General features: G+C 36.0%; 1 protein-coding gene across 12 annotated transcripts in view; it reads left to right on the forward strand.

Annotated features, from left to right (window-relative positions):
• TOGARAM1 (TOG array regulator of axonemal microtubules 1) overlaps positions 1 to 25,558 on the forward strand; it is a 76,138-nt gene that overhangs the window by 32,746 nt on the left and 17,834 nt on the right. For 3 of the 12 annotated variants that reach the window (XR_002346627.1, XM_005659921.3, XM_021101164.1), the window contains 5 exons: positions 3,937 to 4,089; positions 13,297 to 13,395; positions 14,753 to 14,925; positions 15,676 to 15,829; positions 21,233 to 21,386. Coding sequence is in view for 11 of the 12 variants with exons in the window: in XM_005659921.3 (XP_005659978.1) it covers positions 3,937 to 4,089; positions 13,297 to 13,395; positions 14,753 to 14,925; positions 15,676 to 15,829; positions 21,233 to 21,386 (733 nt within the window). In the remaining variant the exon portion in view is untranslated. Of the gene's footprint in view, positions 1 to 3,936; positions 4,090 to 13,296; positions 13,396 to 14,752; positions 14,926 to 15,675; positions 15,830 to 21,214; positions 21,387 to 25,558 lie in introns of all 12 variants that reach the window. The other 9 variants (XM_005659920.3, XM_005659925.3, XM_013993375.2 and 6 more) reach the window with 7 other exon arrangements.

Genomic DNA, 25,558 nt, shown 5'->3' on the forward strand with positions numbered 1-25,558 from the left:
GAATAAATATTGTAGTATTCTTGGAAGAAGAAATACTTAACTGAATAATTGATTCCCTCTTTAAGTCCATAGGTTACCCATGCCTGGCTCCCACACCAAGACATTTTGATTTAATAGATAATAGAATGTAACCTGGCCATCAGAGTTTTTGATGAATCTAGGTGATTCTAACGTGTAACATACTTTAGGAACTACCACAAAAGACAATTTCTTTTAATAATAATATTTAACTAGTGTTTCTTGTGTAAGAATTTTGCAAACTCGAAGTTCCTGTTGTGGCTCAGTAGGTTAAAGACCTGACATTGTCTATGTGAGGATGTGGGTTTGACCCCTGGCCTGTCACAATAGGTTAAGGATCCGATGTCGCGTTAAGCTATGGTGTAAGTTGCACATGCAGCTTGGATCCAGTGTTGCCATGGCTGTGGCACAGGCACCAGCTGCAGCTCCAATTCGACTCCTGGCCCTGGAATTTCCGTATGCTATAGGTGCAGCCGTAAAAAGAAAAGAATGAAAAAGGAATTTTGCAAACTAACCTGCAAGTCATGAATTTATAATATTAGCTTTCAGAAAATAGATTTAGTAATTAATAATAGATTAGAAAAATATTTGGATTCTGATCAATTTAGGAATGGAATTACATGTGTTCTTTATGATTAGTAAACCTGTATTGAATTATGAAGTAATTGTAACAACTTGGATTATGATATTTGTTTTCACATGATCCCCATGTAAAAAGCCCTTACAGAGTTTCCTTGTGCAACAGCAGATTAAAGATCTGGTGTTGTCACTGCAGCAGCTTGGGTCACTGCTGTGGCAGGAGTTTGATCCCTGACCCGGGAACACTCACATGCTACAGGCACAGCCATAAGAAAGAGTCCTTATAACCTTAAGGCTACTTTACCTTACACCATAATTACCTTCCTGAAAAGCTCTGTGTTTATCTGTTTGCTATTCTTAAATTTCTTTCTCCTAAATGAGTCTTAACTTCATCTCTCTTTCTCTTTTGAATTTCATCTCTTTTTAATTCCCATTGTCACTCTTACTCATTTTTTACCTAGCTATCTAACATTTCTCTCCATCTTCAGTCACATTCACTCACAATGTATTCCCCATAATGCAAGCCTGACTATATTGCCCAGCCTAAATTTACTCAGGACATTCTTCCATGATATGGCCCCTGTCAACCTCTCCAGTCTCATTTTCACTTCCTGCTTTATATCTTGTGATCCAGTGAAATCAGACCACCTTCACTACCAGTTCCTATCTCTCTGCAATTACACATACTATTTATTCTGTATGAAATCTTGAATCCACACCACACCCCATTCAGCTGTAAAAAAAAAAAAACTCAGTTGCTTCCTCTGAGAAGCCTTCCCAATTCATAAATAAAGTTGATTATCACCTCTTTTGTAATAGCATTATATTTTACACTGAAATTTTTATAGTGGTATTGTAATTATTTTACTTTTTTGGACTCTCAGTTTCTTGATTGAGGCAGAGATTATTTACCCTTGATTACCACCAAATGCCTGACATAATTTTGCCTGATACATTGGCTTCCAAAAGCTTATGCGTTCCACTAAGGGATAGTAGTTCTACTACGCACAGGAAGCTGCTGTATATGTGCTTTGGAGTCTGAAAGACACCAGCTGGAATCCTAGTTTGATATTTATTAACATAAATAACACTATCTCCATGCACGTTACTTAATTGCTTTGAAACTCATTTCCCTCATCTAGTAACATAAACCTTGAAAAGGGTAGTGAAGATCTAAGTATGTGACATACATAAAGCACCTAGTGGGAACTTGGTAAGTATCTGTTTTCCTAAAGGGGAGGATGCAAAGAAATGTAATACGTAAACTGATTCTTTAATTCTTTTTAAGACTGATCATCCTAATTATTTATTACTTTACAAATAAATATATAATTTTGAAGAGACAGGTTATTGGCAGGTTGTAGTATCTAGTTAAAAATGGAACCTTCTTTTGGAAGAATATCCTTGGAATTAGAAAAGAATAAATTTGGAAAATTGAGATTTGAGATTCTGACTCTAGACTCTGACTCTAGTTATATGACCTTATGTTTAAGGTCAAAACTTAAGTCGTTTAAGTTTTAGTGGAGTGATAGTTCTTATAATACATGCGTTTGTGTACAATATTCAGTGTTTCCCAAACTTGTCTAATATGCAGTGTTTTGCAAGTTTGCCTAATCCTAGGAATCACCAGGGTTGCCTATAACATAGATTCTGGGGCCTCACCTTATGCCTACTGAATGAATCTTTAGAGTTAGAAATCTCTATTTTTCACAAGTAACTTAGGTATTTATAAGATCAAGTTTTAGAAATACTATTATTACATTTACTGTAAGATATTCTTGGTTAGATTTAATATGCTTCCAAAATGTTAAGTTGCTAATTGTTTAGAATTTTATAAATTTGGATTTATATTTTTTTCTTGATGTAGGATAGGGTTTGTTTTGTTTTTAGTAAGCAAGCAAGTTCTCCAGTTTATTGTTTAATTGGTAAAACACAAAAATGATAATGCTTAAAATAAAGACTCTGAAGATAAAAGTAAAAATAATTATATAAAAATTATAAATGCACCTTGTCTTTATAATAGCATTTCCATTAAAGATCTCCTCATAGATCTCACCACTACCTGTTATAGCACATTGTGCTAAATTTCCTGGATGATGTTATAGTTAACTTTTTTCCTGTAGCTTTAGATCAGTATTAGCTATTAGTAGAAAGCAGTACTTAAAGTACAAGAAGAACTTATGAAGCTTATTTTATGAATTAACTATCAAAACTAAGAAGAATTTAAACAGATATCCATGTTACTCCCAGAAGATCTGTATCATTCAATATCAGATTTTTTTAAGTAGTTCTCAATGAACTCTTAGTGCCATTTACTCTGCAGTACTCTTCTAGCCCAGCTGCCAGCAGCCACCTGCTCTTCTCACTATCCTGTTTTTATTAAAATACCCTCAACAGTATTAAAAACCTATTGTTATTGCTTAATGGTTTACATAGCAGCTATATGTAAAAATGGATGGTGACTCAAATATATATTGGCTAGGGTTTTCTGTTTAGTAGTTTTGTGGTTTTAATAGCTGATAAGTATTATTAATATAGGGTGTTCAATTTTAACTTCCCAGTGTAGATTAAAATGTTTGTATTAATTAAAAGGAGGCCTAATTTAGGGTTTGATTTGTTTTACTTTGAAATAGGAACACAACTTTTGGGTATTCATGGTATGCTCGTCACTTTACACGTTTATGTGGTGTGCTAAGCCCTTTACATTTTCTTCATTTAATTCTCATAATAGTTCTGTAAGAGGTATTACTATTATCCCCATTTTACAAGTAAGGTTAACTATCTTGACCAATTTCTGTCACCAGTTTAAGTATTTGTCCCATAATTTAAAGCCAGGAAGCATGATTTCACATTCTAAACTCCCTTGCAGTGTAGTTTACTGCCTCACCAGCAAGACCATGAGAATGGGAGAAAAAAAAGAAATGGAAAATATAGGTATTTCTCAGGAAACAGTTGTAAAATTCTAGATTTAAAATATATTTGTTTTGCTATAAAGTGTAAGATTTCATTTAAACATTAAATGTCTCTCATTTTAAAAATTTGTGTTTATCTCTTTCAAATATTAAATTTTGTATTTAATTATAATTGTAAAGCCTGTTTTATAAAATGTTGTAGTATAGCTATGTGTTCTTATCTGCTAGTAAAGTAAAAAAATACTACAAAATTTAAATGAGATAAAACTTTAAAAAAAATACTGTTATGTTATAATTTCTAACATTATATTATTCACACCTTTTAAAAAGGTTAGAAACCAAGATAGATTTAGAGGGGAGATATGTACCTACCTATGGTATTACCTGCATCATTCAAATAAATATTTTTATGTATTTTATTTTATAGGGATTACAATATCCAGTGTAAGCGTAATTGGTCAACGTATGAACTATGGGTTTGGATGTGGTGATTTTGAAGATGATAGGTCACATGACATTTCACCTAGTGTTTTAAAAATACAAAATAAGGAACACCCAAGACATTATAAGCATACAAAAGGTTAGTAAATTTCATGACAAGTTCGCTTTTAAGATTGAGCGTCTCTGAATTAGACTCTTCCATAAGCATGCCAATAAAGAGAAATTAATTGTGACCTCTCAGCTTTGAGACTTTTCTTCTTACCCTTCTGCTGATGTGTTGTTTAAATAATTTTGCCCAGTAGGAGAACACCAAAGTTCCTGTATTGGTTTATGGGTTTGTCTGAGGAACCAGTGCAGGAAAGCTGTTGCCCAGAAGGTTAAAACTAGGGAATCCCTGCTGACCCCTACCTCCAGGATACACACACACTAATTTTTTTAATAAGACATTTTACCATTAAAATGAGGTGAAGTCATGTGAGTAAATGACTTCCAGGTGCATGTTTAGGTTGTAACCAAGGAGTAAAACTGAAAACAGCGATGTAATTTCTCTGTGGTGGAGCCTGGGAAGTTTCTTTGTTATCACTAACTGTTAACAACTGAGTTCAAAGCAGCACTTCTGTGACTTTTCTGTTTATTCAGCAGTCGTACTACAGCTGCATTTAAAAATGTTTCCCTTAGGGTAAAGAAGTGATCTTGAAGGTAGAAATATTAAAATAGAGTAATTAAAAGTCACATGTATTTAAGCATTATAATCTACCAGTAAATGTAAGGAGCTATCATTTTTTGTGTTTGGCAACCTTGATTGTAATAAGGACAACTTTATTGTTCCTGATCATCTTCAGTCACATATGTGCAGGCAGTCAGACATTTTAAGATGTATTTTTTTTAATGAAAATGCAAATGAATGGGAGAGAACATGATTAGAAACTGTTTCTTAAAATTTTTTTGTAAATTTCTTAAAATTTAATTCATGATGTAATTCAGTATCTGTTCTTTTTGGAAGAGTTCAGTTGTCCATTATTTTTACAAAAGAGAATGACAGGTTTTTTTCATGTTTACTTACATATTTTATTTTATTTTAATTTGTCTTTTGTCTTTTTAGGGCCACACCCACCACCGCATATGGAGGTTCCCACGCTAGGGATCCGATTGGAGCTGCAAATGTAGGCCTGCGCCACAGCCGCAGCAACACTAGATCTGAGCCGCATCTGTGACCTACACCATAACTCACGGCAATGCTGGATCCTAAACCCACTGAGCAGGGCCAGAGATCAAATCCACAACCTCATGGTTCCTAGTCGGATTCGTTTCTGCTGCGCCTCGACAGGAACTCCATATTTTTCTTAAGTTAAAAAAAAAATCAAATACAGAAATACTTTTCTTCCAAAAGGTAATATAATTTGTTTTTAATTATTTTCAAATAATTGCTGAACGTATTCACTTACTGCTAGTGACATTTTTTTATTTTTTGGACAGTCAAATCATAAAAATCTTTTATCTTGGATCAACAGTTAATTCTACTCAAGAAAATTACTTCACATTCACTCTTCCAACTCTAAACCTAACATCTACTAGAACTGTCTGGTGAATGAGAATAAAAATGTTCAAAACCAAATTTATTTTTCAGAACTGCTTTGTTACCTATTTTTATCAGTAGCATTATCATTTTCCTAGTTTTGGAGACTTAAAACTTTAGAGTCATCTTCTCTACTTCTCCTTACTCTTCAAGTTCAGGCAGTAAACTATCCTTCTTGGTTTACTTTGGGTCTTCATTATTTCTTCCCTGGTTAATTATAGTAGCCTTCTGACAAGACATTTTGCCTCTTAATTTTCATTTCTTTTTAATCTAGGCTGCACACTCTTCCAGAATTATCTTCTAAGGTACAGTTATCTTCTCTTCCATACTCAAAACCTTGAATGAATTTCACAGAATACATTTCCTACTCTATAGCATAGTTTTTAAGACTCTAATAATATTGTCTCAGTTTACCTTTCTTGCATTGCCACTTATTATTCCTCTTTTCATACCTTATGCTCTAGCATTTGTAGTACTAGAAGTTTTCTTTGTACAATCTGCCTGGATGCCCTTTCCTAATTTTAATATGTCCAGATCATGTCTACTTTTAAATACTGACTGAAAGCCATTTTTTTTAGAAATCTTTCCCCATTTTTCTGGTCTGGGGTAGCATAAGATACTTTAAGATACTGTCTTCTTTGAGTTACTGCTATGGTGCAATAGGTAAATAATCCAACTGCAGAAACTCAGGTTACTGCAGAGGCATGGGTTCGATTCCCAGCCTAGTGCATTAGGTAAAGGATCTGGCATTGCCACAGCTGTGGCTTGAATTTGATCTCTGGGCCAGCAACTTCCACATGCCACAGTGCAGCCCCGAAGAAAAAAAATAGTAAAAGTAACATTAAAAATGATTATTTATGACAGCCTCTCTGATAAATGAAACTAAATTATATAAAGATAATAGGTTCCTCATGAGATTTATCTAATTATCAATCATCTCTTAATAATTTATGCATAGATTTTATGTTTGTGAACTATTGTGGAACAAATTGCTCTATTTACAGAGATTTGTTTCTCTTAGTCACTGAACACTTTTTGTGGCTACCTGATGTTTCTGTAATTATATTTTGCTTTTCATTTTTTCTGCCTTATAACATTCAGCTAACTTTTATTTTTTGCCACCCTGTGGCATGTGGAGTTCATGGGCCAGGAATCAACTTCAAGCCACACTTGAGACCTATGCTGCAGCTACAGCAACACTGGATCCTTTAACTTACTGTGCTAGGCCAGGGGTTGAAGCTGTATCCTGGCACTGCAGAGATACTGCTAATCCCATTGTGCCACATCAGGAACTCCTCATCTAAAATTTATGTAGAACACCTACTCCGTGTCAAGCACTGTACTCATAGTGTCTTGAAAAGAATGATAATCAAAACTAAACTTAGGTCCTATCCATATAAAGTTTACAGTCTCATAGGAGAGAGAATAATTAAATAAATAGTCATACACTGAGATAGAAGTTAACTTAGGAAAGTAAAATTGACTTGATCTGTTTTCATGAGTTAACTTTCTTTCATGGTTACCCTCAATTATCATACTGTGATTATTTTCTTATATATCTTTGCTAGTCTTAACATATATATATATATGTCATATATAAACTTCTTAAAAGAAGAAAGGTTTCTTTCCCTCCAGTGCCTAGTCCAAACTATGTATTCTTTTTAGCTTTTTTAATTGAAGTATAGTAGTGTTACTGTCAGTTGTACAGCAAAGAGATTCAGTTATATAGATACATTTTTCATATTATTTTCCACTATCAGTTATTATAGGATACTGAATATGGTTCCCTGTGCCATATAGTAAATCCTTGGTGTTTATCTTGTTTCCATATAGTAGTTTTTATATGTTAATTCCATACCCCTAATTTATCCCTTGACTTACTTCTATGCCCTTTTGATAACCATAAGTTTGTTTTCTATATCTGTGAGTCTGATTCTGTTTAGTGTATAGATTCATTTGTACTATTTCATAGACCCCAGACATAAATGATATTATATAGTATTTGTCTTCCTCTAACTTCACGTAGTATCATATTCTCTAGGTCCCTCCACGTTCCTGCAAATGGCATTATTTCATTCATTTTTATGGCTGAGTAATATTCCTGTGTGTGTGTGTGTGTGTGTGTGTATGTGTGTACCACATCTTCTTAAACCAATCAGCTGTTGATAGGCACTTGGGTTGTTTGCATTCTAGGTAATGCTGTTGTGAACATTGAGTTACATATATCTTTTTGAATTAGTGGTTTTGATTTTTTCTAGATATATACTGAGGAGTGGAATTGCTGAATCATATGGTAATTCTAGTTTTAGTTTCTAAGGAAACTCCATGCTGTTTTCTATAGTGGCTACACCAATTTTCATTCCCACCAATGGTATATGAGGGTTCCCTTTTCTCCACATCCTCTCCAGTATTCATTATTTGAAGACTCTCTGAAGACAGCCATTCTACTGGTGTGAGGCCATACCTTGTTGTGATTTTTGATTTGCATTTATCTAATAATTAATGATGTTGAGCATCTTTCATGTGCTGAGTGGCCATCTGTATATCTTCTTTGGAGAAATCTCTTAAATCTTCAGCTTGATCTTGATTGGGTTTGGGTTTTTTGATATTGGATTGTATGAAATGTTTGTATATTTTGGATATTAACCTCTTGTTGGTTGCATCATTTACAAATATTTTCTCCCATAGGTTGCCTTTTCATTGTGTTGATGATTTCCTTTGCTATGCAGAAACTTTTTAAGTTTGATTAGATCCCAGTTATTTATTTTTGCTTTTACTTTTTTTGCCTTGGGAGACTGATCCTAGAAAATATTGCTGTGATTTATGTCTGAAAACATTTTGCCTGTATTCTCATCTAGGAGTTTTACAATGTCATGTCTTATATTTAAGTCTTAAAGCCATTTGGAGTTTAGTTTTTGTATACAGAGAGTGTTGTAATTTCATTGATTTACATGTAGCTGTCCAGCTTTCCCAATGCCATTTACTGAAAAGAATGAAAACTTCCCAAACCTAAAGAAGGAAACAGATATCCAGGTTCATGAAGCACAGAGGGTCCCAGACAAGATGAACCCAGTCAGATACACACCAAGAGGTATCATATTTAAAATGGCAGAAGTTTAAGATAAAGATTCTAAAGACGGCAAGAGGAAAACAAAAGGGTCAGTTACAAGGAACCCCCATTAGGCCATTGGCTTATTTCTTTGCAGAAACATTGAAGGCCAAAATGGAGTGGCATTATATATTCAAAGTCCTGAAAGGGAAAAACCTGCAACCTAAGATACTCTGCCAATTTAGATTATCACACAAATAAAAGACATACAGTTGGAGTTCCCATCGTGGCTCAGCAGAAATGAATCTTGCTAGCATTCATGAGGACACAGGTTTGTTCCATGGCCTCACTCATTGGGTTAAGGATCCAGCATTGCCATGAACTGTGGTGTAGGTCACAGACATGGCTCATATCTGGCATTGCTGTGGCTGTGGCATAGGCTGGCAGCTACATCTCCAATTCAACTTCTATCCTGGGGACCTCCATATGCCTCACTTGTGGGCTGTTAAAATTTACAGTTAATTCACAAAAACCAAAAAGAAAGAAGCTCGAGCATAATACACAAGAAAGTTATCAAACTACAAAAGAAAAAAGAAATGAACAAAGAACTACAAAATCAACTGGAAAACAAGGCTTAAAATGCCAATAAGTACATGCCTATCAATAATTATTTTAAATATCAGTGGACTAAATGTTCCAACCAAAAGGTACAGAGTGGTAAATTAGATTTTTAAAAAAAGAAGCCTGCAAGGAGTTCCCATTATGGTGCAGCAGAAACAAATCCGACTAGGAACCATGAGGTTGTGGATTCAATCCCTGGCTTTGCTCGGTGGGTTAAGGATCTGGCGTTGCCATGTGCTGTGGTATAGGACGCAGATGCAGCTCGGATCTGGCATTGCTGTATCTCTGGCGTAGGCTGGCAGCAACTGCTCTGACTAGACCCCTAGCCTGGGAACCTCCATATGCTATGGGTGCAGCCCTAAAAAAAAAAGAAGCCTGCAAGAGATGCACCTTAGGGTAAAAGACACACACAGATTGAAAATGAGAGGATGGTGAAGTTCCTCTCATGGCTCATTGGAAACAAATCTGACTAGTATCTATGAGGACTCAGGTTTGATCCTAGGCTTGCTCAGTGGGTTAAGAATCTGGCATTGCCATGAGCTGTGGTGTAGTTGTGGTGTAGGTTGCAGATGCAGCTTGGATCCCATCTTGCTTTGACTGTGGTGTAAGCTGGCAGCTGACCCCTAGGCTGGGAACATCCATATGCTGTGGGTGTGGCCCTAAAAAGACAAGAAAAGGAGGGAATGGAAAAGATACTTCATGCAAGTGGAAATGGCAAGAAAGCAGGGGTGTCAATAAAGACAAAATAAGCTTTAAAACATAGTACATAAGGAGTTCACACTGTGGCACAGTGGGTTAAGGAAAGAGCATTTTCTCTGTGGCAGTGGGTTTGATCCCTAGCCTGTTGCAGTAGGTTAAGGATTGCCACACCTCAATGCAGATTGCCACACCTGTTCCATAGGTTGCAGCTGTGGCTCATATTTGATCTTTGGCCTAGAAACTTCCATGTGGTATGTGTGTGGTATGGGTATGACTAAAAAAAAGTCCAAAAGTAAAACAATGAAGGATATTATATAATTATAAAGGGATCAATTCAAGAAGAGGATGTTACATTTGTTGACTTATATGCACCCACTGTGGGAGCACCTAAATATATAAAACAAATATAACAGACATGAAGGGAGAAATTGACAGGAGTACAATAATAGAGACATTTACACCCCACTGAGATCATTGGACACATCTTACAGACAGAAAGTCAGTAAAGCAACAGAGTTCCTAAATGACACAGTAGACCAGTTGGACTTAATTGATATCTACAGGACATTATATCCACAAAAACAAGAATACACATTCTTGTCAAGTGCACGTGGAACATTCTCTGTGATAGACCATATATTAGGCCACAAAAGAACCCTCAACAAATTTAAAAAGACAGAAATTAATTCAAGCATTTTTTCTGACTACAGTGGTATGATACTAGAAATCAACCACACAAAGAAAAATGGGGAAAAAGGTCACATGAGGACTAAACAACATACTACTAAAAAAAAAAAAAAAAGTCAACAATGAAATCAAAGAGGAAGTCAGAAGTTATTTTAAGACAAACAACAGTTAGAAACACAGCCTTACAAAATCTGTGGGATGCAGCAAAAGCAGTTCTAAGAGGGAAGTCTATAGTAATAGAGACCCTCTTTATGAAACAAGAAAAATCTCAAAATAAGGAACCTAATCTACCACTTAGAAAGAAAAAGAAGAACAGACAAAATCCAAAGTCAGCAGAAGAAAGGAAATAAAGACATACCAGAGAGGAAATATTTTAAATAGAGATCAAGGAAACAATATAAAAGATCAGTAAAACTAAGAACTGCTTTTTTAAAAAGATAAACAAAAGTGACATATCTCTAGCCGAGTTTACCAAGGAGAGGACCCAAATAAGCAAAATAAGAAATGAAAGAGGAGGGAGTTCCCATCGTGGCACAGCAGAAACAAATCCAACTAGGAACCATGAGGTTGTGGGTTTGATCCCTGGCCTTGTTCTGTGAGTTAAGGATCCGGTGTTGCTTTGAGCTGTGGTGTAGGTCACAGAAGTGGCTCAAATCTGGAGTTGCTGTGGCTCTGCCGTAGGCCTGCAGCTACAGCTCCTATTCTATCCCTAGCCTGGGCACCTCCATATGCCTTGTGTGCATCCGTAAAAGGACAAAAAAAAAAAAAAAAAAAAAAAAAGATATAGCAGTTAATATTGCAGATATCCAAAAAATCATGAGAGAATACTATGAACAGTTATATGCAAACAAATTGGCAACTTAGAATAAATGGTCAAGTTTCTAGAAATACATAGCCTTCCAAAATTGAGTCAAGAAGAAACAGATAATTTGACCAGACTGATCACTAGATGTTAAATAGAAGGGATAATAGAATAAGAATAATTCCTTGCAAACAAAAGTCCAGTACCAGATGGCTTCACTGGGAAATTCTACCAAATATACAAAGAAGAACCTATACCTATCCTTTTCAAACTCTTCAGAAAGGTTGAAGAGAGGGGAATACTCCCAAATTCATACTGTGAAGCCACCATCACCCTGATACCAAAACCAAAAAAATGTCATAACAAATAAAATTCAGGCAAATATATTATTAATATAAATGCAAAATTCATCAACAAAATATTAGCAAACTGAATCCAACAATCCATGAATACATGAAACAATCCAACAATACATGAAAAGGATCATACACCATCATCTTGATCATGTTGATCAAGTTAGATTCCTTTCAGGGTTTCAAGTATGGTTCAACGTACACAAATCAATCAATGTGATAAACCACATTAACGAAAGAGAAGATGGAAAACCATATGATCATGTCAATAGATGCAGAAAAAGCATTTGGTAAAATCCAGTATCCGTGATAAAAAACACTCACCTACATGAGTGTAGAGGGAACATATCTCAACATTAACAAAAGCTATTTACAAGAAACCTAGAGCCAACATAATACTTAATAGTGAAAAGCTGAAAGCTTTCCCACCAAATTCAGGAGCAAGATAAGAATGCCCACTCTCAGCAGTTCTGTTCAACATAGTATTGGAAATCCTAGCCACAGGACTCAAACAAGAGAAAGAAATAAAAGATAACCCAAATTGAAAGGAAAGAGGTAAAACTGTCACTATTTGTAAATGACATGATACTCTATATAGAGATCTCTAAAGACTCCACACAAAAACTATTAGAACTAGTAAATGAATTCCTCATGTTGATAGGATACAAAATTAATAGACAAGAATCTATTGAATTTACTTAAAATAACAATATAATACCAAAAAAAGAAAGTAAAAGAACAGTCTTGTTTAAACTCATGTTGGAAGTTCACTGGTGGAACAGTAAGTTAAGGATCTGGCATTGTCACTGCTGTGACTTGGGCCACTGCTATGGAATGGGGTTGATCACTGGCCCAGAAACTTCCACATGCCACAGGTGCAGCCAAAAATAAATCAAAAAATAAAATTGAGTAAAATAAGTACCTAGAAATAAACTTTAACCACAGAGGTAAAAGACCTATATGCTAAAGACTATAAAACAGTGATAAAGGAAATTGAAGATAATTTTTTAAAAAATGGAAAAATATCCCATGACCTTGGATTGCAAGAATTAATATTGTTAAAATAGCCATACTACACAAAGCAAACCATAGATTTAATGTGATCCCAATCAAAATACCCATGACATTTTCCCCAGAACTAAAGCAAATAATACTAAAATTTATATGGAACCACAAAAAACCCAGAATTGCCAAAGCAATCCTGAGGAAAAAGAACAATGCTGGAGGCATAATCCTTCTAGACTTCAGACAATACTATAAAGCTACAGTAATCAAAACAGCATGGTATTAGCACAAAAACAGATAGCTAGATCAGTGGAAAAGAATAGAGAACCCAGAAATAAACCCACAAACTACAATCAACTAATCTATGACAAAGGAGGCAAGAGTATACATTTGACAAACCAAGTGTTTTATTTATAAATATTTACTGAGTTAGTAAACATGTCTGAGTAAATTGTGAATTCTTTATATGAATTTTTAGTTTTAAAAGACCATGTTAAAATATTCAAAAATACTATATTAGTATTTTTAAATGTATGTTTTGTTGGTTTCTTTAGGATTTACAGGGTCATCTTCAAATTTCCAGCAAATTTCCAGTTTTGACCTCATATCTACAAATACCTTATCAGAAGATTCAGTTGTAGTTGTTGGAAAAGGTATTTCAAAGTTATTTAGCTTTTTGATTTTATGTTCTTCACACATAAGTGAAGCATATTAATAAAGAATAGAGAAGAGTGTGTTTCAGGTGTTGAATAGAACTTTTAGTTTTCAAAGATTTTTAAATTGAGGAGTTCCCTTGTGGTGCAGTGGGTTAAGGATTTGGCATTGTCACTGCAGTGGCTTACGTTGTTGCTGTGGCTCAGGTTTGATTCCTGGTCTGGCAACTTTGACATGCCATGGACATGGCCAAAAAAAAAATGTACAATAGAAAGAATTAAAAATGAATACTTAATATCTTATTTCTATCCTCTAACAAAACTAAGGTAAATTTACGTCAGTAATTTTCAGAGTGATGTTATATGACAGCTGCAGTTTAGGTATTTCTAAGGCACTTTTAGGATAGTATGGACTGCTTCATCATTGTTTAAATTCGAATAGTGGTCCTTATTCATGGCTTAGTAGTCCATATAAATTGATGTAATTGTATTATCTTCCACACAATGTCTAGACACTTAATTAACATCTCTTGCATACTTTAGGATGGTTAGGAGATCTTTGAACAACTTATTTGCACAAATCCTTTAACACTAGTGTTTTTTTTTCCCCAGCTTTGTTGAGGTAAATTGATGAATAAATCTGTAAGATATTTAAAGTGTACAACATGGTGATTTGATATCCGTATATATTGTGAAAGGACTCCCCTATTAAGTTCATTATGCATTCCAGCCAGCTTCTTTTTTAATTAAAAACTGGAATGTGAGGTTAAACATTGAGAGTATACATCTTATTTCTGGTAAATGGAATAAGATGCTTAGAAACCTTTCCTTACTTCTTTGCTTGAGAGTTTCATTAAGTTAATTTAGGCCCTACTCACAGTGGCTCCAACCTACACCTACTTTGTTATTCCTCTATTTGCCTTGTGCCCAACCAGACTAATTTATTCACTCACATATATGCTTTCTAATTGTTCAGCTCTGCTTATGAGCATTCCCATCTCATAGGATGTCCTCCCCTCCTTCCTCATTTATCTATCCTAGTCATTATCTTTCAATTCCAGTTCAAATCCTTGCTCCGTGAAACCGTCTTAAACTCCCAGATCACACCAACCTTACAAACTCAGACCTTAAAGAACTTATGTGGTTCTCACTTTATATTATCATAAAATGGCTTGTAATACCTCTTACCCTGTTAGGGTGTTTATATTGTATGATTATTTAACATGCTTTTCTTATTAACTGTATTGTTTACTTCTTGAGGGCAAGAAGTAAACAATACAGTTGTCTTAAAACTTTGTTGTCTTGAATGACATCACATAAATACTTAATGACTCTTTTGATGGTTGGTTCCTTTCAGGGGTGTTTGGAAGTCCAAATTCAGCACCAGCAGCCTGCAGCCAATCAGTGATATCTTCTGTGGAAAATAGAGATACGTTTTCAATTAAAAGTATTGAACCACCATCAGGGATTTATGGAAGAGCAGTCCAGCAGAGCATTCCATCATATGTTGATGTTGAGAATGAAAAAGATGTAAGGTTATTTGCTAATTATTAGGCTAAATTTAAGCCTATCATACATCATTGTTTGTGTATATCAGATTTGGGGTGTGAAAATGTTTTGATTAAAATTTTTTAAATCTCAGTGTAATTGAAATTTGTGATTTTTTAATCATTTAAATGATAAATTATTCACCTTTTCCTCCAAATATGTTTTCATTCTGGTGTAAAATACTTTAGCATACTTTATTTATTTATTTATTTATTTGTCTGTCTTTCGTCCTTTTAGGGCCGTACCCGTGGCATATGGAGGTTCCCAGGCTAGGAATCGAATCAGAGCTGTAGCTGCCAGCCACAGCAACATCAGATCCGAGCCACATCTGCAGCCTACATCACAGCTCACAGCAACGCCAGATCCTTAACCCACTGAGCGAAGCCAGAGATCGAACCCTCAACCTCATGGTTACTAGTCAGATTTGTTTCCGCTGTGCCACAACAGGAACTCCTAGCATACTTTATACTCTACATGTACTCCGTGTGTGTGTGTGTATGTGTGTGCAACAATTTTCTAGGAAATACTCAAGGATTAACAAACTAGTTAATCTTCAGGTACAAATTTAGTTGGAGATTAGCACTATGTAATTATACTCAGTTTTAGAATTTTTGCAATAAGGACTAAGAAGTATATAGTTTATTTTGTATGGTTTACAGTTGTCTGAAATGAAGTATTTTTTAAATGTCAGAATCCCTGAAAAGTTTCAGGTATTTCAACTTTTTCATGCAGATTAAAGTTTCTATTTCAAAATCTACTTATGACAAGATGAGACAAAAGAGAAAAGAGGAAAAAGAACTTTTTGACATTAAAGATTGTGAAAAGAAGGAACAGAATCACTGGGAACAAATGAAGCATACAGGAACTGAGAAAATAGTGTCTGAAAGTAAGTGGAATTGAATGTTTAGTGTGTGTTTTTTTTTTTTAATTAGTGATATTTTAAAACTAGTGTACTATGGTTTAAGTGAGGGTGACATGGCTAATATGTTGAACTGAAACACGAATTTGCAAGATCCAGTAGCAACTATTTTTTGTGTGTGTGTGTGTGTCTTTTTTAGGGCTGCATCCGCCACATATGGAGGTTCCCAGGCTAGGGGTCAAATCGGAGCTACAGCTGCCAGCCTATACCATAGCTCATGGCAATGCCGCATCCTTAACCCACTGAGAAGGTCAGGGATCGAACCTGCATCCTCAAGGTTGCTAGTCACGTTCATTAACTGCTGAGCTGTGATGGGAACTCCTCCACATCTATTATAACAAATATTTTTTCTCATAAAAAGGAAGTTGATTGTTTTTCTCCTTTCTGGACTTAAATATTTGAGGGGATGAAGTGGGAAAATAAAGAGTAATGTTACAAATGCTTATTAAAGCTGAAGATACCACATGTGGTTCAATGCATCTGTGATAGAAAGAACATTAACCCAGCAGGAGTCAGTAAACAGACCTAGCTTCTTTAGTATTAGTTCTTCCTTCTAATTAGCTTTGTGACCTGAAAACAGCTTTCTATTTTCTGGCCATATAAATATCTAAATTTTCTCAAAGACTCAGATATCTCAAAGATCTCATCCTTGCTTCCTGGAAATACTCCTGTTTTGCTGAAGAGTGAAATGTGAGGCTGGTTTATTAGATCAAGATCTAAAAAGTCATTGCATTTATCATTTGGGCAGCCTGTCATTGAGTACTTAATAGTTTCTATACCTGGTCAAGAGTAAGCTCCATGGAGTTCCTACTGTGGCACAACCAGATCGGTGGCATCTTGGGAGCTTGGGACGTGGGTTCAGTCCCCAGCCCAACATAGTGGGTTAAGAACCTGGCATTGCCGTAGCTGCAACTAGGTTGCTACTGTGGCTTGGATCTGATCCCTGACCCAGGGACTCCATATGCTACAGGGTGGCCAAAAATAAAAAAGAGAGAAAAAAAAGAAAGAAAAAAAAAAAAGCTCCATGTTTCCTGCACTGTTTTTATTTTTTTAGCTTATTTACTTATTTATTTTGAGAAGGGGAACCTCGCAGCTTGTGGAGGTTCCCAGGCTAGGGGTCGAATTGGAGCTGCAGCTGACAGCCTACACCACAGCCACAGCAATGTGGGATCTGAGCCTCTTCTGAGACCTATACCACAGCTCACAGCAACGCCAGATCCTTAACCCACTGAGCAAGGCCAGGGATCGGACCTGCGTCCTCATGGATATTAGTCAGGTTCATTAACCACTGAGCCACAGCAGGAACTCCTCCTGTGCTGGGTTTTTTTTTGGAATTTTTTTTGTTTTTTTCTAGGGCCATACCTTCGGCATATGGAGGTTCCCAGGCTAGGGGTCTAATCAGAGTGTAGCTGAGGCCTGCGCCAGAGCCACAGCAACACTGGATCCAAGCCTCGTCTGTGACCTACACCACAGCTCATGGCAACGCCAGATCCTTAACCCACTGATTGAGACCAGGAATCGAACCCACAACCTCATGGTTCCTAGTCGGATTCGTTAACCATGGAGCCACTACGGGAACTCCTGTGCTGTTTTTAAAAATATTGACTAGGAGGGGCTTTTTTGTGTTTTTTGTTTGTTTTTTTAATTTTATGGCCACACTAGTGGCATATGACAGTTTGCAGGCCAAGAGTTTAATCTGAACCACAGCTGCAACCTTCTGAGAGCTGTGGCAGTGCTGGATCATTTATAACCCACTGCACTGGGCCACGGATTGAATGCATACCTCTGCAGTGACCTGAGCCACTGCAGTCAGATTCTTAACCCATTGCACCATGGTTAAGAATAGTAACTTAGGTTTTAGGTATAGTGGCAACAAGGAAAAAAATCAGAGGTTGAAATGAGAAAATTATGTGAACTATGATAAATATTAAAAATTACTGCTGGAGTTCCCTTGTGATACAGTGGGTTAAGGATCTGGCATTGTCACTGCTGTGGCTCAGGTCACTGCTATGCCATGGTTTGATCCCTGACCCAGAAACTTCCATATGCTGCAGGCACGGCCAAAAAAACCTGCTTACTTTTGTTTACTAATTGTTTCTGAGGATTAAACTGTGAAGTATAATAAGCATTCTTAAATTTATGTTCGGTCTGAAGTTTGGGTGTTGACTAAAAACCCACGAAGTATAGAAAAAAAATAAATATGTAAATGTGACCTTGGGTGGCATACTTAACCTCTCCCAAAAATGAATATAAAAGAGAATTGAACTAGATGAATACTGGCAGTTATCCCTAGCTTATATTTCTTTTATAGTGCAAGAAATATAGGAAACTTTTTAAAAATCCTCAGGAGATCCTGTTGTGGCTCAGCGGGTTACAAACCCCACTCGTATCCATGAGAATGCACGTTCAATCCCTGGCCCTGCTCAGTGGTTAAGGATCCGGTATTGCTGTGAGCTGTGGTGTAGGTCACAGACGTGGCTTGGATTCTGCATTGCTGTGGCTGTGGCGCAGGCCGGCAGCTGCAGCTCTCATTGGACCCCTAGTCTGGGAATTTCCATATGCTGTAGGTGCGGACCTAAAAAAAAAGAAAGAAATGCTGTATCCTGAAAATTATTAATAATTGTTGAGAGTTTGCCTCATAAGAGATGTTGGCCTGTAAAATTACTGGTATATGCCTAAGTAGCAGTTAAGTTTTGATATATATGATGTTTAAGCTTGTTTTTATCGTTGTTAAATAATTTTAACAATTATGTTATTAATGTTATAAATGTTATAAAATCTAGGAGGAGGAAAACCTACAAAAGTCAGTAATTAACAGTAGGAATAGAAATATAAATAGTAGCAAATAATACAAATAGTAACAAGTCATAAATTTTTCTATATTCATTTTTGCTAGACATCAACTAATTTTGTGATTTTTGCCTATAATATAGGCTTTACAAATTTTATTTCTACAAAATATAAGGAGAATGCTTCCTTGAAATCACCCTTACATTATTGAAACAGAAGAATATGCTTGCAAGATAAATACAAAAAGTGAGAGGAAGCTTTTAGAAACTATTTTAACAATTTGACGTTGTCACAACACTTTTATTGTATTTTAGAAAAGTATCAGTCTACAAAAGTGGAAGTTTAAAAAAGAATGGAGTTCCCTGGTGGCTCAGCATGTGAAGGATCTGGCATTGTCACTGCTGTGGCTTGGGTTCGATCCCTGGCTGGGGAGCTTCCACAAGCTCCAGGTGTGGCCAAAATAAAAATGTTTTTAAAGTATAAAAACCTTAGAAGTTCCCTTTGTGGCTCAGTGGTTAACGAACCTAACTAGGAACCATTAGGATGCTGGTTTGATCCCTGCTCGCTCAAAATAAGGATCTGGCATTGCCATGAACTGTGGTGTAGGTTGAAGCCGAGGCTTGGATCCTGAGTTGCTGTGGCTATGGTGTAGGCTGGCAGCTGTAGCTCCAATTTGACCCCTAGCCTGGGAACTCCCACATGCCATAGGTGCGGTCCTAAAAAAAAAAATTTTTTTTTTAATGTAAAAACCTTAGTTCATGCAGCACTGCTTTAAATTGATATTCTGTACACTTCCTTCTCCAGAGTAATATTGGGGGGGGGGGTTCCTCACACTTTTTAAGGTGAAAACAGTAGAAATATTGGTATAATCCCAAGGTTGATAATTTGAAATTTATCAGTGTCCCTTCCTAGTGAGTTATTCTCCCATGAGAATGAGAGTGGAGTTGATGTAGAGAGGGAATCCTTAAAACTTTAGCATCAGTTTCTTCACCTCTAATGTAGGAAAATAATAACCATCACATAGTATTATTGAATGATGGTTAATAGTGCTATTTTGTATTTGCTGTTCTTTCTGGCTTGTGAAATTCCAAGGCTGAAGGGTTTTTTGTTGTTGTTGTTTTTGTTTGTTTTTTTGCTTTTTAGGGCTGCACCCAAGGCATATGGAGGTTCCCAGGCTAGGGGTCCAGTCCAAGCTACAGCTGCTGGCTACACCACAGCTCACAGCAACACCGGATCTGTAACCCACTGAGCGAGGCCAGGGACCGAGCCCCTCAACCTCATGGTTCCTGTTCAGATTTGTTTCCACTGCACCACGATGGGTACTCTGAAGGATTTTTTTTTAATACACATCAGTCTTACATAGGATACCTAGTGAGGATGCATCTGAATTACCAAAAAAAGAAAAATAATGAAGTCTATAATATTCTTTGTCACAGAGATTTTCTTCAAATATGATTTGCTCTAACAAAAACTGGTTCTAATTTATCACTACAGTAATCTAAAATACTATATTCCTTTTTTTACATGTCTCTTCTTATATTGTATATGGTAAGTTTCTTTAAAGCAGGAATTCTGACTTAGATTTTTTTATATAAAATTGAGGGTGATAGTGGACCTAGATATAAATCCAGCCTTCACTGCTTATTAACATTGAGACCTTGAACACATTTCTTAGCCTTTGTAAAATTCAATTATTTACTCATCTGTGAAATAAAGATAGGGAGACTATCTATCTCAGCTTTGTTGAGAGAATTAAATGTGAAGTTTGTAAAGCATTTATCACAGCACATGACACAAAATATATAGTAAATGTTAACTAATATCATTAATACTTTTCTTGCCTTTGGATTTGAATTGCATCCAAATATGTAATCAGTATACAACATCAAGCGAAAAATTTCTTATATTTGTATCTTGTGTTTCTTCTAATGTTTTCTTACAAATAGCATAGTTGATACATTTATTATAGTTATTTTCTTCTGCTTAATATTACCTTTTAAAATACCTCTTGGGAGTTCCCATTGTGGCTCAGCAGTAATGGAACCCAACTAGTATCCATGAGGTTCAATCCCTGGCCTTGCTCAGTGGGTTAAGGAGCCAGCGTTGCCGTGAGCTGTGGTATAGGTCGCAGACGTGGCTTGGATGCTGCATTGCTGTGGCTGTGGTATAGGCCGGCAGCTATAGCTCCATTTCAACCTCTAGCCTGAGAACCTTCATATGCCTAAAAAGCAAAAAAAAAAAAAAAAAAAAAAAGCTAGGCTTTGTTCCATGACACATGGACTGAAAAACCACAGTCCTAAAAAGCAAAAAAAAAAAAAAAAAAAAAAAAGCTAGGCTTTGTTCCATGACACATGGACTGAAAAACCACATATATTTATGTTAAATGCAACTTAATAATTTTGTATATGAAAAAAGTTTTAAATAGCTTTGGTATCCAGGTATTACAATTTTCTTGAAGACTAAACTCATAGATGATGGTTTCTGTGAGAAATATTCATAGAATCTGTGATCCAGATATTATTTGTATCCCTTCATATCAGAGTTATATCATTCTTTATTTAGTATGTTTCTTGGTTTTAGATGAAACATCTCCTGGTGCCATTCCACAGTATAAAGAAAGGATGCCATCCGTCACACATAGTCCAGAAATAATGGATTCATCAGAACTACGGCCGTTTTCCAAACCAGAAGTAGCACTGATAGAAGCTCTGAGGCTTTTAGCTGATGAGGATTGGTGAGTTCACCATCCTTAACTTAAAACTAAGCTGAGTTCCAAAAGTTTTATGAAAAAAATTTTTAGAAACCTTGAAACATTTCCTCTGAAAATAGTCTTAGAAATTATTCTTTTAGTTCTGAGGCAATCTGAGTTCTTTTCATCTTATTAATGTAGCTGAACTCTGGTCTTAATACTACCAATTATATACCACAAGGATATATGTTAGCTTTATTTTGTATTATACAAATCTATTGGTATTAAATATAAATCTCATTGTTTCTTTAAGAGTTTCTCTGAAACATATCCTAAAACAATCCTGAAAATGCTTACCTCTTGGTACCACAGCTGCAGCAGCCACACTGTCAGCGCAGCCAATAACTCAAGGGAAACAAAGACAGTGCCATTCCACTTGCTTCAACTGGAACATCTGTTGGCTGCCCTTGTCCCATTTCCTCCCTTATTCCTCAGTCTCTCTCTCCATCCCCATCAGTTTTGCATCTTTACTAGGTCATTATATTCATCAACATAAAAATGTGCTATAGTATTTCCTATTTTTTAAAAACTTTCCCAAACCACCAGTCTTCACATTTCTTTTCTTTCCCCTTTTTAGCAAAAGACCTCAAAAAGCCTAATTCTTTGTGTCTACTTTTTCACCTCACATCTCTGCTTAGCCTTCTTTAATTGGCTTTCAATCCTCCCCACCATGACTGCCACTTTACTAAAACTGCACTAGTCATTTTTGCAGTTTGGGTATCTTTTAGCAGATTTTGCTAAATCTACACTGGTCGGTTATGTGTCTTCCTTGTACTTAGCCTCCCAACATCATTTGACACAATTGACACTCTGATACCCTTTTTTTTCATTTCACCTTAGAAAAATCAGAGACTCTTGGTTCTGTTCCTGCTTCATTACTTAATGGTTCCTTCTCTTCTGTTTGATTTCAAAATTGAGTGCTCCAGACTTTAATCACTGGTATTCTCTATCTGCATTCATTCCATAGATCTGGGCTGGCAGTCTTTTCCTGAAAAGAGCCGGATAGTAAAAATTTTAGGCTTTGCAATCCACATGTCTCTGTTGCAGCTACTCAACTGTGCTGTTGTAGTACAAAACAGCCTTAGACAGTATGAAAACAAATGAGCATGGTTATGTTTCAATAAACTTTACTTATAAAAATTTTACTTACAAATGAAAACTCTGGCAGGGCCAGATATGGTCTATGAGCCATGAATTGTAAACTCCTTTCTTAAATGATCATTCAGTTCTGTAGCTTTAAATTTCATCCATATTCTCATAAATGTGTATCTGAATCTCTGGTATCTTCTTGAGCTCTAGACTTGTAATCTAACTGTGTACTCGATACTTCCACTTGGATGCCAATAGACATCTTAAATTTAACATGTCTAAAATAGAACTCTTGAACTCCTACTTCTTGCCAAAGTGGGTATCAGGCATTAGATCTGCTATCACATCTGAAAGAACTGAAGAAATCATACAAAATATATGAAACAGTGGTTTTCAGAATATTGTTCATCAGGCAATGAAAGACAGTGATCCCTGAGAAACAAGCAAGGTGAGCCCTACAGCTGCCCCTGCTTTATACCTACAGAGTCTCTGAGTCACAGCTCAGGGAGGGGAAAACCACGTAGATAGCAGCAGAGATGGAGGTAGAGCTGGAAGTCTGGAGGCCAAGATAGCTAGAATTTGCAAAGCAGAATGCCGGAGGAGGATGTGGCTTCTTAACTCTAGGAACCTTGAGAGGATTTATTTTCAAATGTTTAGCTGAGTACAGGTCAGGGCATGCGTGTAAAGCCAGAACAAGGACCACTCATTGAAGTTACAAAGAATAATCCCTGGAGCACATACAAGGCCAAGAATACCTTCTCTTCCCACCAGGAGAGTGGAAAATCTTATAATTCACCTAGCATTAGATAGAATACTCAGAAGAGTTTCGCTTCATCTATGGAATGAATAAGCCTTAGGCTAAAGACAGTTTTGGTTCCTCCAAACAAAGCTTAAAAACAAGTCTGACAGGATCAGACTTTCCAAATAATTTTTATCTCATAGCAAGTCTCAAAAATATTCATAGGAATACGAAACTAAGTTAAAATTCACAATGCCTGGCATCCAATAAAAAATTACCAGGTAGTTCCCGCTGTGGTGCAGTGGGCTAAGAATCCAACTGCAGCATCTCAGGATGCACGCAGCGGAGGTGTTGGGTTTGATTCCTGGTCCTGCTCAGTGGGTTAAGGATCCATTGTTTTCCACAGGTGGGGCTCGGATTCAATCCCTGGCCTGGGAACTTCCATATGCCGAGGGTGTAGACATTAAAAAAATCAGGCATACAAAGAAGCAGAAAAATACAACCCATAATTAGTGGACAAAGACATGATAACTATAGTTATCATTTTAATCCATGTGTTAAAGAAGCTAGAGGAAAGACACGAACAGAGAATCATGAGATGTAGAACTTGCAAAGTCATTTTGCAATATAATTTAACATGATTGAGGAAGTGATATACCATATTCACCCTCAAGAGGGCATGTATTACCAGGGAGCAGGAATCAAGCTACCATTTTAGAATTCTCTCTGTCACATCAGGAATAAAAAGGGCCATTTTATATTGATAAGAGGGTTAATTAATAAAGAAGACATGGCCTGAACATTTATTTACCATATAGTGGATCTTCAGAATACATTAAGCAAAAACCAATAGAACTGCAAGGAGGAATAAACAAATCTGCAATTATAATTGGGACTCCAACAACCTTCTCTCCTTAATTGATAGAACTAATAGAAAGAAAATCAGTAAGGATATAGAAAAGTTGAATTATTAATGAATGACATTATTGTCCAGCTTGATGTTTACAGAACATTCCACCTAAACAACAGAATGCATTCCCTTTTCTAGTTCACAAGGAGCATTTACAAAGAAAGACTGTGTTCTGGAACGTGAAACAAGTAATTTAAAAAGTTTAAAATTATACATATTTTGTTCTCTGACCAAAGTGGAATTAAATTAGAAATTGGAAACACATACCTAGAACATTTCTAAGTATTTGGAAACTAAATAACATACTTAAAAGTCATCACTGGTTCTAAGAAGAAATCATAAAGGAAATTAGAAAGTATTTAGAATTAAATGAAATTAAGAATGAAACATAAAATTGGTAGGATACAGCTAAATTAGAGGGGAGTTTATAGCACTGTAACACCTAAATATTAGAAAAGAAGAAAAGTTTTGTATCAGCGACCACAGCTTTCACCTTAAACTAAATCAGAAGATCAAATGAAGCCCAAAATTAGCTAAGAAAGGAAATAATAAAGATTGGAATGGAAATCAAGGAAATAGAAAACAAACAATAGAGGATATAAATGAAAGCAAAAGCAGGCTCTTGGAGAAGATAAACAAAACTGGTAAACTTCTAGTCAGACTGATAAAGAAAAAAGAGAGGAAACATCATATCAAAAATGAGAGAAGGAACATCACTACTGATCATACAGCTATTAAATAATAAAGGAATATGATAAACAGCTTTATGCCCATAAATTGGACAACTTAGTGAAGTGGACAGATACCTTGAATGCACAGTCTACCAAAACTCACTCAAAAAGAATTAGATAATTGTATAACCTGGATATCTATTGAGGAAATTTGAGTCTTTCCCACAAAGAAAGTTTCATGCTTGGATGGTTTTGCTAGTTAATTATACCAAATATTTAAGGAAGAAGTCACTTCTACCTAAATTTCTAGAACATTAAAGAGGTTGCTGTATTTCCCATCTCATTCTTTGAAGCCAAAATTATCCTGATAGCAAAACTGTACAGGTGAATGTTTCACATGAACTTGAAAAGTCTGCATTCTGTTGTTGATTGTAGTGTTTTTTGTTTTGTTTTTTAATTTTTTTCTTTTTAGGGCTGCAGGTGCAGCCTATGGAAGTTCCCAGGTTAGGGGTCAAATTGGAGCTACAGCTGCTAGCCTATACCACAGCCACAGCAATGCCAGATCCAAGCCTTGTCTACGACCTACACCACAGCTCATGGCAATACCAGTTACTTAACCACCTGATCGAGGCCAGGGATCAAACCCACATCCTCAAGGATACTATTCAGGTTCATTACCACTGAGCCATGACGGGAACTCCTGATGGTAGTTTTCTTTACATGTTAAGATCAGGTTGGTTGGTAGTGG

Source organism: Sus scrofa, chromosome 1, assembly GCF_000003025.6.
Source record: "Sus scrofa isolate TJ Tabasco breed Duroc chromosome 1, Sscrofa11.1, whole genome shotgun sequence".
Classification (NCBI taxonomy): Eukaryota; Metazoa; Chordata; class Mammalia; order Artiodactyla; family Suidae; genus Sus; species Sus scrofa.